Here is a 12,831-nt window from a genome sequence, read left to right as displayed (position 1 = left end):
GGGAGCGCAGAACACTTTTTGAATTTCACGGTTTGTGTTACGTAGGTAAGTCTACGTGGGGTTCAGAGAATTTTTGTCCACATTATTTTCACACTTGTCTAGTACAAATATGTGGCTTTGTTTCATATTTACAGTGTATACGTTTTTCGTTATTTGCCTCAAAAGAAAGGTAGACAAATGTGACATGCCCCGTAGTACATTATAACACGACCATATGACAGCTTAAAATGTTATCTGATCGAATGAAAAACATATACACAACAAGCTAAAATATTTTGTCAATAAAATGCATACATTAACTTTTTCAAATAAAGTAATGACGTTTAAAAAAAAATAAAATAAAAAGAATCCAATTTTTTCAATCCAAATTGTTTGACAATGTTCCCCATCTGCACCACTGAAATATAATACAGGTTACTGTCTTGGTGGTTTGAGAAGCATTAATAAACAACAGATTGGAGAATAAAATAATAGCCGATTTGTCTCATTTTAAATGAATACTAAAAGCTGAAATGAAAAAAAATATTTCAGCCAGAAATGTACTTTTACTATGGTAAACAAAATATTCTGCGATATCTTCAAAAGGCTTTTGCATTTTGGCGCACTTTTTTCTCTGCATAGTGTTGCTACGCCAACTAGTAAATACTGAAAATTTGGTTATGCTAGCATGTGTGGAAATATTTAAACCACGCGTTACAACTAACCCCGCGTTTGTGCCCCGCGCTCCCCTTCTCTAAATTATGCCAGTGATTCTCCTATTTTAAAGATGATCAAGAATGATTTTATTTCGATCTGCAGTGTAAGAAAAGTCAAGAAAAAGATTAGCATATTGCCCTAAATATATATAAACTACAGGCTTATTCCTATTTTTTCTTAACTTTTAACTTCTTCTAAAAATGTATTATCAACAATATTAAATCAACTTTATAGGCTAGGTTAACGAATTTTCTTCATAATAAATATACAAACATAACGAATAGCTTACACTTCAAAACAAAGTTTTTATATATAAATTCATGAATCACGAATATGACGAAATACAATTATTATATATATATTAATTGTATAGCTATAACAGTTGTATCAAACGGATAAGAAAATTAAAGTGCCTTGAATTTATGTAATGTTTAATTTCGTTCGTTTCATTCTCCGTAAATGTAAAGAAAAAAATACCCTTTTACCTGGAACCAATTCGTTTCTAATCACTGATTTTAGACAAGCATACATGAGATCATTTATATATATTATTGCTTGAATAAACCTTTTAAAAGTAGTGCTAGAAATGTTATAATTAAGGAAATTAAACAGACCTAGGCTGGGTTCTCCGAAACCACCTTAAGGCTACGTCGTTCTTAAGTTGTACCTTAAGAAGTACCTTATCGTTAATATGTGTTTTCCGAAACCTTCTTAGTTAAGTATACCTTCTGTAAGTCGTAAGGTTGGTCTGGAGCGCTCTTAGCTATACTTACCGCTGCTGACGGTTCATACCGCTAGTGGGCAAAAAAAAAGCTTTTTTACATCGCAGTTTAATTACAAATAGAAAATTTTATATGAACATTTAATATAAAATCTGATTTAGTATTAAAATTGCATTTTTTACTTTACTTTAAAATTTTACACATAAAATACTTAAGTTGTTATAGCCTACACCCAGTGTCAAGTCAAGTCACCTTTATTTATATAGCGCTTTTAACAATACAGATTGTGTCAAAGCAACTGCGCCGTATTTAAACAGAACAATAGTGTGTAAGTAACGCATTATTGTAAACAATCAATTTTCAGTAAAAGGCAGTTCATCAATGAATTCAGTGATATCATCATCCAGTTCAGTTCAAATAGTATACGATATGGCTGGAAAGTGTCCCCAACTAAGCAAGCCAGAGGCGACAGCGGCAAGGAACCAAAACTCCACAGGTGACAGAAATGGAGAAAAAACCTTGGGAGAAACCAGGCTCAGTCGGGGGACCAGTTCTCCTCTGGCCGGTGTATGGAAGTGTTTTCATTAATAAAGTTTCCATGGTTGTTAGCTTTTTTTAATTACTATTTCGAGCCACATCAGCGGGCGAACCATTTGACAGAAAAGGCTATGAGTCTATATAAAGAAAGATGAGTTTACACAAACTTTATAGCTATGGCAGCGAGACAGTGAGTACTTGTTTTAAATCAAAGACGGCGCCGTGCGCGGAGAGTAATAGTGTGTAATGCATACGCCAAAGTCCATTTTTGCGTGCATATGATATGCCAATCCTTCCCATTAACTTCAATGGAGAGAGGATGCATACCACGCATCATCTTTTATATCATCTATAAAAGATGATGCGTTTTATTTATACGCATCCTCTCTCCATTGAAGTTAATTGCAAAGTCGTGTTATTCGTACGCAAAATGATGAGAATAAGTTGAAACACATACACATGTATTTCTGCATGTACATATTTCAATGAGCCCCGATAAATGCAGTTTGTACTATTTCTAAAACGCTTCTTTATGGAAAAAAAACATTGTTTTCTCAATACTTTACCTATACCGCTGTGAAGGAAAGAGCGCACAATCGATCACCGAGGCATCGATATCAACCTATTCAGCACCTCCACCATGGACAGCACCTGCTAAGGTCGCACTTAAGAAGGTTTACCTTAAGCAATATCCTAAGGTATAGTTTGGAGAACACACGTAGGAAAGGTATACCTGTAGTTAAGGTGTACCTTTTGAGTCTTCGTAGCACGCTAAGAGACAACGTTATCGGAGAACGCAGCCCTGGGCATTTGAAAAGACATATTATAATAAAAATGCGTTACAACGTTTCAATAGGTAAAACGGGTGTCAAATAAAGTACCGGTGTTGTGCGTAGTGTTGTATTTTGGTGCGGCTGAGGGAGCGCGGTTAGATGCTGCGGTTGCTACACTGCATTTTTTATTTTCATTTTTTTGGTTTGGCATAATTTGTCCAATCGTGACTCACCAATCGTTAAGTGTGTTGTGTAGTGGAGTGAATCAGTCATAGGTTTGTGCTCCTTTCCGATTGTCAAAGACTAAAATCGGTTCCAGTCGGTGGAAACAATCGTTAAGTGTGTTCAGGTCAGTCTTAGAATGCTTCTGCTAGTCGTGTAGTGTGTCCCCAGCATTAGAAGATTAATTAATCAAATTAAATAATGATATTCAGCGAGTTTAATTATTTTACAGTGTAACGCAAGTACATTAAACGTAACTGTAATTAAAATACTTAAAAATGAACAGTAATCAGTTACTCTACTTTTTCAGTGGAAAAGTATTTTAATTACAGTAACGCGTTACTTAGTAACGCGTTACACCCAACACTGGTCATAAACATTAAAAAACATAATATTTCTATGCTAAATTACTTGGATTTGCCAAAAATCCTTTTTTGAATCATTGATTTAGATAGTTACAGGCTTGCTAAATAATGTCTTTTTCTATATGTGCTTAAATGCCTTAAAGCGCTTGAACCCCGGTAATCACTGCTTGCAGCTATATTATTTAAATTGTCTCTTTTTTGCAAAGGGATGCCTGTCTAAAGATCCGCCCTGAAACTGAACAAGATAAATTCCTTATTCCTGAGGTTATCCTGGGTAATACTCCTAAAGTGGTTAAAGATGAGAACGTGAATGGAGAGTATGGACTGGTGATAAATGGACACAGTCTGGTGAGAGAAATCGTATTTTCCCTCTGTACTTTTGCCTAATTTCCAAATGTATGATTGTGCCCTTGGTACTGAGATGGGTGTGGCTGCACAGAGTGAAACCATTTTATTTCCTGTTGGGATCTTTGTGTTTGTAGGCATTTGCTCTGGAGAGCAACATGGAGCTGGAGTTTTTGCGGACGGCTTGCATGTGCAAGACAGTTATCTGCTGTCGTGTGACTCCTCTGCAGAAAGCTCAGGTCGTGGAGCTGGTCAAGAAATATAAGAAAGCGGTCACTCTAGCCATAGGAGATGGAGCTAATGATGTCAGCATGATTAAAGGTGAATTCAGCTCAACAATACAGATGCGTAAGAAAATAAACATTCCCAGGGCTTGTTGTTGTTTTGTTATATAAAATGGAATTATATACACGGCCACTCAAAAGTTTGGGATCAGTAAGATTTGTAATGCTTTTTAAAGGAGACTTTTCTGCTCCTTTGATTTATTTGATCAAAAATAGTGGTTTTCTATCTCATTATTCTTTAAAATAGAATTTATTCCCATGATTTATTCCCAAAACTGAATTTTCAGCATCATTACACGATCCTTCAGAAATCATTCTAATATGCTGATCCATTATAATGTTGGAAACAGCTGTGCTGCTTAATATTTTTTTGGAAGCTATGATAATTTTTTCAGGATTCTTTGATGAATAAATGTTAAAAAGAACAGCATTTATTTAAAATAGAAATCTTTTGTAACAATATACACTACCTTTCAACAGTTGGGGTCAGTAATTTTTTTTTTCTTTATTTCTTTCTTTGAAAGATTTTTTTTTTATTCAGCAAGGATGTGTTAAATTAATAAAAAGTGAAAAGTAAAAACTTATATTGTTAAAAAAAATTATATTGTGAACAAATGCTGTTCTTTCTTTTTATTCATCAAAGAATCCTGAAAAAAGTATCACAGGATCCAAAGAAATATTAAGCAGCACAACTGTTTCCAACATTGATAATAAAAGTAATAAATCAGTATATTAGAATCATTTCTGAAGGATTATGTGATGACTGCAGAAGACTGCAGTAATGGCAAATGAAAGTTCAGCTTTACATAACAGAAATAAATTCTATTTTAAAGTATATTAAAATAAAAAACTGTTATTTTGAATTGCAATAATATTTTATAATATTATTTTTTCTGTATTTTTGATCAAATTAACAGAACTTTGATGAGATTTTGTTAAAAACAAAAACAAAAAAAAAAACATTACAAATCGTACTGATCCCAAACTTTTGAGCGGCAGTGTATATATGTAACTATGGTATGGAATCATATGTATATATATTATTTGATATTAATCTTATTCTCTTTATTCTCCTCCTTTAGCGGCTCATATCGGTGTGGGTATCAGTGGTCAGGAGGGGATGCAGGCAGTGCTATCTAGTGACTTTTCTTTTGCTCAGTTCCGTTTCCTGCAGCGCCTCCTGCTGGTACATGGTCGTTGGTCATACCTGCGTATGTGCAATTTCCTGCGCTACTTCTTCTATAAGAACTTCACCTTTACCTTCGTGCACTTCTGGTACGCATTTTTTTGCGGCTTTTCCGCTCAGGTGAGTCGGGTGCAACAGAACTGAAAACTGTTCTTCTTTCCTTGCAATCACACTTGAGATGACTTGAGTTTAATTCTTGCATGTCTTTCTAGACAGTATATGATGAAGGCTTCATCACTTTGTATAACTTGGTATACACTGCCCTGCCTGTACTGGGAATGAGTCTGTTTGATCAGGTAGGTACATTTGGACATTAAATCGAAATGTATTTATATCTGTTTATGTCCAAACTCAATTTTCATGATACTAGATTCAGACAGTTGCAAGAAGCTTTATTATTAACCTCCAAGAAACATTAAAAATGTCAGTTCACCTTGTTCTTGTTTGTTAAAAAGATGAATGAGGCCTTGTAGCATTTCCACGGAATATTAATGGTTAGAAACAAACTGGTTCATTGAAAAGAAATATGACTTAATATTGTTTTATGTTTCTCCAGGATGTGAATGCTGGCTGGAGTCTTGAATACCCTCAGCTGTATGTACCAGGGCAGTTGAGTCAGTACTTCAGTAAACGTGCCTTCATGATGTGTGCACTTCACAGCTGTTACAGCTCTCTTGTGCTGTTCTTTGTGCCTTACGCTGCCACATATGACACGGCGAGAGACGACGGCAAAGATGGTGCAGACTATCAGTCATTCGCACTGATTACTCAAACATGTCTCACCGTCACTGTGTGTGTACAGGTTAGTGTAACCCTGCATTGCAGTGTAGTGTGTGTGATTTAATTTCCTATTTTTTCCTAATTTCTGTTCTATATTTCCCACAGTTGGGGCTGGACCTCTCGTACTGGACTGTTGTGAACCATCTCTTTGTTTGGGGAAGTTTGGGAATGTTCTTCATATTGACCTTCACAATGTATACTGATGGACTTTTCCGGTTACGTCCATCTTCTTTTGCATTCATAGGTAAGTAGGGCTTGCATTTGTCTCTATATACATTGCCTTGTATATAGAGTAGTATTCAAACCCCTTTATTTTTTCACATTTTGTGTTGCTGTCTTATGTAAAACTGTTTTAAATTACTTTTTTCCCACGTCAATCTACACTCAGAATTGTCATAACTTTATACATTTATTAAAATAAACTGGAAAAGGTACATTGCATAAGTATTCATACCATTAACTAAGTACTTAGCTGAAAAACCTCTAAGTCTTTTTGGGTATGATGCAACAAGATTTACACATCAACATTTGCCAATTGTCTGCCATTCTTTGCCTCACCTCTTCTCCTCTCAAGCTCTGGTAGCTTGGAAGGGGGCCTGGCAGACATATTCAGGGTTCTCTTGAAATCTTTGATTGGGTTCAGGCCCAGGCTCTGGTTGGGCCACTCAAGTTGACTAAAGCCACTCTTGCTGTGTGCTTAGGATCATTGTCCTGTTGGAAGGTGAACCTTCTGCCCAATCTGAGGTTCTAAATGCTCTGGGCTGCGTTTCCCAAAAGCATTGTAAGTCTAAGTACATCGTAGCCCCATTGCCACCAATGGAGCGATGATCAACTTGTCTTACGATGCTTTTGGGAAATGCAGCCCCGGACTGGGTTTTCATTAAGGCTATCTCAATATTTTGGTGCATTGAGCTTTTCTTCTACCCTGATGAGTCCCTCAGTCCCTGCCACTGAAAACAGCCCCACAGCATGAGGCTGCTACCAGCACATTTTACTTTTGGGATGGTACTCTGCAGGTGATGAGCAGTGCTTGGTTTCCTTCAAACATGATGCTTGGAACTGAGATTCATCAGACCACAAAATTTTGTTACTCACAGTCTGAGGGTCCTTTAGGTGCTTTTTTGCAAATTCCAAGTGTGTGTTCATGTGTCTTCACTAAGGAGAAGATTAAAGCCTAGATCGGTGAAATGTTGCAGTGATGTTTGTAGTTCTGTAAGTTTATATGCATATATGTGACCCTGGACCACAAAACCAGTCATAAGGTTAAATTTTACAAAACTGAGATTTATACATCATATGAAAGCTCAATAAATAAGCTTTCTATTGATGTATGGTTTGTTAGGATAGGACAATATTTGGCCGAGATGTGTCTATTTGAAAATCTGGAATCTAAGGGTGCAAAAAAATCAAAATACTGAGAAAATCACCTTTAAAGTTGTCCAAATTAAGTTCTTAACAATGCATATTATTAATCAAAATTTACATTTTGATATGTTTACAGTAGGAATTTTACAAAAAATCTTCATGGAACATGATCTTTACTTAATTTCCTAATGATTTTTGGCATAAAAGAAAAATCTATAATTTTGACCCATACTATGTATTTTTGGCTATTGCTACAAATATACCCCAGCGACTTAAGACTGGTTTTGTGGTCCAGGGTCACATATGATCATGGAGCTCAACTCGAGTGACCATCAGGTTCTTGGTCACCACTCTAGCCAAGGCCCTTCTCCATCAATTGCTCAGTTTGGCCAGGAGGCCAGCCCTAGGAAAGAGTCCTGTTTGTTTCAGACTTCTTCCATTTAGGGTAACGGAGACTACATGCTTTACATGCAGCAGATTTTTTTCTAAACTCTTCCCCAGATATGTGGCTTGATGCAATCTTGTCTCTGAGGTCTAAAGATTTTTGCTCTGATATGCATTTTCAGCTGTTAGACCTTTTATTAGGATGTATGTGCCTTTCCAAATCATACCCATTCAATTGAATTTGCCACAGGGAACTTCACTCGAAGTGTAGTAACATCTACAAGCAATATGACTGTTTCTAAGCTAAATTTTAACTGTCCTATTTGAATAGGTGTGAATACTTATGCATAGTAATCATTTACATTTTATTTTTTTAAATAAATTTAAAAACCTGTTTTTTTACTTTGCAATTATGGTGTATGGAGTGTAGATTTATGTGGGAAAAAAGTAATTTAAAGCAGTTTAACAAAAGGCAGCAACATAACAAAATGTGAAAAAAGGGTATGAATACTTTCGCATACACATATATAATGTAGCATTCCATAACTTTAGATGTGTATATCACATGCTGTTTTTCATACTAATTTTCAAGAAAAAGTGTGTAGTATAGAGTGTATAAAGTGTGTATGTATCTTGTGTTTTACAGGAACTGCCCGAAATTGTCTCAACCAGCCCAACGTTTGGCTGACTGTTGCATTGACAGCTATACTGTGTGCGCTTCCTGTGTTTGCTTACCGGTTCTTCTGCAACCAGATCTCTCCTACCATCAATGACAAGGTATATAGTTACTTTACATCACAGTATTGATCCTTGTATTCAGTATTACTTTTAAGATCATTTATCAATCAAATTACACACAGGCATATTCTGAATATGCAGTAATTGACTATCTTTACCTGCACATCAAATTACGTTTAAGGTCTGTATTCAGATTGCCATATTCATAATGTTTATATGTGTAAAGAGGAAGTAAGCACATTATAATGTCTTACTGTAATTGTGTATAATAGTATAGTATAAAATATATAATAGTATAAAAATGAAGAGACAAGACAGATGTTTACTGAAATGGATTGTTGAATAGATAGGTAAACCAATGAACAAAATTCTGTTTCGGTTGTTAAATGCAGGTTAGGTATAAGGTGCGTCAGATGAAGGAGCCTGCTCCTCGCCCGCGCCGCACCAGGCTCACCCGAAGGAGCACGCGTAGGTCTGGCTACGCCTTCTCGCACGCCCACGGTTATGGTGACCTTGTAACCTCTGGCAGATTTTTGCGGCGACAAACACCAGTTCGCTCAATGGGCTTGATTCCCACAGGACGCTCTCCTGGCTTTAAGCCCACAGGTCGGTCTGCGGGTTACAGTCCGGTCGGGCGAGAACAAAACCCTAAACAGAAAGTTGAACCAACGTCACTGCAGATGTTCCGTGCGGTTAAAGACTCTTCCTTTTGAACGGTTCAGCTTTTCAACCAGAGCTAGAACCAAAATCTTAAATGCTGTTTACAGGGTTTAAACTCTTGGGGATAATTCCACAGCTGCTGTGTTATGTGTATATTGCAGAATATATACGCACACTAAGAACAAAAGACTTGATTCCTAAATGTACGAAATCTTAGGGAGTGTGCATTTGTCGCTCATAATGCAAGTGTGGCTTACAGCAAGAACAAACTGAAATATCCATCATGCTGAAGGACGGAGAGTACTTGTTCTTTCTTGTGTCATCACTACAATGGGAGTGACAGACATGCGTGACTATAGGAGAGCAAAAAACGATGAAAGCACAGCACATGATGTCATAGAGGAAATTCGAAAGCACTGTTTCCTGTTCTCTTCCTTTTTCAGGTACTTTGCCTATTAACGCCTTTTGACATGAGTCCTGATTTCAATATACACCACATCCAACATTTTTTTTAATCATTTCAACTCAAAGGGGTCATGTCATATCCATTAGAGGTCCATTTACACTACTAGTCAAAAGTTTTTGAACAGTAAGATTTTTAATGTTTTTTAAAGAATTCTCTTCTGCTCACCAAGCCTGCATTTATTTGATTCAAACCACAGCAAAGATGTACTATTTAAAAATAACTGCTTTCTATTTTAATACATTTTAAAAGGTAATTTATTCCTGTGATCAAAGCTACATTCATTAGCATCTTTACCCCAGGCTTCATTGTCACATTATCCTTCAGAAATCATTCTAATATGCTGATTTGCTGTATTTATTATTTATTAGTATCAATATTTTAAAAAGTTCAGTACATTTTTTCAGGATTCTTTGATGATTAGAAAGATCCAAAGATCAGCATTTATCTGAAAGAAAAAGCTTTTGTAACATTATACACTATACCATTCAAAAGATTGGAGTCAGTATATTTTTAGCAAGGATGCTTTAAATAGATCAAGAGTGATGATAAAGACATTTATAATGTTACAAAAGATTTCTATTTCAGATAAACGCTGTTCTTCTGAACTTTCTATTCATCAAAGAAATCTGAAAAAAATTATACTCTGCTGTTTTCAACATAATAATATTAATGTTTTTTGAGCAGCAAATCAGAATATTAGAATGATTTCTGAAAGATCTGGTGACTGGAGTAATGATGTTAGAAATTCAGCTTTGAAATCACAGGAATACATTTTATTTTAAAATATATTTAAATAGAAAACAGCTATTTAAAATAGTAAAAATTGTACTGTTTTTGCTGTACTTTGGATCAAATAAATGCAGGCTTGGTGTTTTAATAAACATTAAAAATCTTACTGTTCAAAAACTTTTGACTGGTAGTGTATAATATTAATCAACATTTTCTTTTGCACCAAACAGTCCTAATTAAGTTTTTCCTCCTATTCTGTGGCCTTTAGAATTAAACAGATCTTTTCACTATTGTACCTCTAAGAGCTCTATATATAAGAGTCTTCCTAGGATGTGAAATGAATACCTGTTCACACCAAGAATGTTAACTTTAACGATAACTATATTAGTGTCCACATCGGTGCACGATAACATTGTTTAGTATAAGTGCATGCTGCAGTTTTGTTATCTGACGTTTTAAATGTTCAAACTCTTTTAAGCAGAATGGACTCAGTCAAAAAAAAATTCATTTAGAAAGTGATTCCAATTATATTGTCAGTGTGATTATTTAAGCAATAAGGTACGAGAGGCCGTGCTGTATCATGAATAAATCACGGCTGAAGGGCGTTGTTAGGCACGACGCGAAACCGTGATTTATTCATGATACAGCATGGCCTCAAGTACCTTATTGCTTTTATAAAACGGTTACCACACAATAAAAATATTAAAATCAAAAATATATATTAATTTATATATATTAAGTTGTACGTTTTCATAAAGTAAAATCATTAACTGCCTTCCGCTGTAAAAAGTAGTCCCTAACTGCTGCAGCTGTGTTTACGTTGCTAAGGGTGGTTGCTAAGGGGGTTCAATGATACACAAAACCGTTGAGTGAAGCGGTCATAGCAGTGCCGTATCATGAATACGACACAGCTGCTGACCAATCAGAATTGAGGAATGGAACTAACCGTTTTATAAATATATTTATACTACAGGGCCGTTGAATGCTTGAATCTGATTGGCTGACGAACGTTCTAGAGGTGTGCATTATTTTCAGGGAAACGCACGGCGAACGTAGTTCCAGGCAGCTTTTGACCGCAGTACATGTCTATATCACTTCGCCACACATTTCAGTTATTTCAAAGGTCCTTACAGCCCAAAACGGCAAAATAACCAAAAGCTACAGTGACACTGGCAAAACAAATACATACGGAAAACAACAGGATAAAAACGACAGATTATGTCCATGTTTTTTCCACAATATTACGTTTTATTATGTACGGAAAGCACATACTCTATTTCTCTCGCTCTCTCTCACTCACAGACGCACATACATAACTTACAGTTAGCACTCGCGCTAATGTTGTTAGCGCATCTCTGACGATAAACAACTTAAAAACGGCATGACAGTTCTCACGCGAGGTAACAACGGCGTGGTCTTGAAGAAAATGAACTTAAAGTTTAACTGTCAGTAGAGACGATGCTGCCAGTCACTTTGAGAGACACACAGACTTGAGAGAGGTAACGTTAATTTACGATCTTAAACTCTCTCCCCCCTCTCTTGCCGTCCGTCTGCTTGACTGTCTAAACTTCATTATTAACTGCATTAGTTTGCTATCAACGGCCCGAAGTCGACATCGTCGTCAATTATTCCTTACTTATTGTTATATCATTGTTGGTGTGAATGGGCCTTAACAATGCTGACATGGCCCTCATAGTTACGACCACACTGACATGATCAAGGACCTTGTTAAAAATAAAGTCAGATGCTCTACTAATTTTGGAATGCATTCATGTCAGTACAGAGTCACATATTCTAGTAACCGGCAGCCAGAAAAAGCCCCTATCTAACACTGATCTTTACCAAATTGTTACCAGTTCAGATAATCATATCTATAATAGTATCATTGCACTTCCTCCTCATTTTCACTGTGACTAGGCAGTCCAAGTTGCTGAATAGACATTATTGTTGTGTAAATGTGGGGGGGTTTGTTAATATATTCATCACTTTCACAACACAAAGTGACAGCTTCTATACATTGACTTGGACTTGGACAGGGGTTTTAACTTTCAAATGTTTCAGTGTGTAAATCCTGTGTATTTCAAAAGATCGTGTATTTTAAGATCAAGGAAACATCTATTTTTCATTACATGATTTCATTATGTCTGTGTTTAGAGCTAACCAGAAATGAGGAGACAAATTTCAACACATTTACAGTATTAATTACTCATGGAGTGCCTTGCATATGACTTTGATTTAAAGATCATTGTTAGCACAAGGAGTTGTTATGGTTTGGGAACATACTATTGTATATTCAGTAGAGTAAAAAGCATTTTAATTCAGCTTTACTCTGTATACAAATATACATTATATTCATACTCTATCTGTACTATGCAAATTCTGTAAAAGCAAAAACATTTTGTACAAATAAAATACTTTTTTTACACTTTTTATATTGTATAAAACTAAGTTTGATCAAGTCTTTTCAGTTACACATGGCTGTTAAAAGTTCACACTGCCATTAATTATTCACCCTAATGGTGTTCCAGACATGCATGACTGCATGAACATAAAATGCAAAGAATATTCTGGCTACTCTT

At 35.8% G+C, this 12,831-nt stretch overlaps 1 protein-coding gene across 1 annotated transcript in view; it reads left to right on the top strand.

Moving 5' to 3' along the window:
- atp8b5a (ATPase phospholipid transporting 8B5a) overlaps positions 1–12,682 on the top strand; it is a 40,751-nt gene extending 28,069 nt beyond the window's left edge. Inside the window, exons 21-28 of the mRNA XM_073840564.1 lie at positions 3,522–3,663; positions 3,798–3,981; positions 5,027–5,250; positions 5,343–5,426; positions 5,687–5,932; positions 6,016–6,154; positions 8,306–8,436; positions 8,790–12,682. Coding sequence (XP_073696665.1) covers positions 3,522–3,663; positions 3,798–3,981; positions 5,027–5,250; positions 5,343–5,426; positions 5,687–5,932; positions 6,016–6,154; positions 8,306–8,436; positions 8,790–9,110 — 1,471 coding nt within the window. The 3' untranslated portion in view covers positions 9,111–12,682. The remainder of the gene's footprint in view (positions 1–3,521; positions 3,664–3,797; positions 3,982–5,026; positions 5,251–5,342; positions 5,427–5,686; positions 5,933–6,015; positions 6,155–8,305; positions 8,437–8,789) is intronic.
- The last annotated feature ends 149 nt before the right edge of the window (positions 12,683–12,831 follow it).

Source organism: Garra rufa, chromosome 5 (genome assembly GCF_049309525.1).
Source record: "Garra rufa chromosome 5, GarRuf1.0, whole genome shotgun sequence".
Classification (NCBI taxonomy): Eukaryota; Metazoa; Chordata; class Actinopteri; order Cypriniformes; family Cyprinidae; genus Garra; species Garra rufa.
Note: the sequence above shows the minus strand (reverse complement) of the source record. Positions and strands in the feature narration are given on the sequence as shown.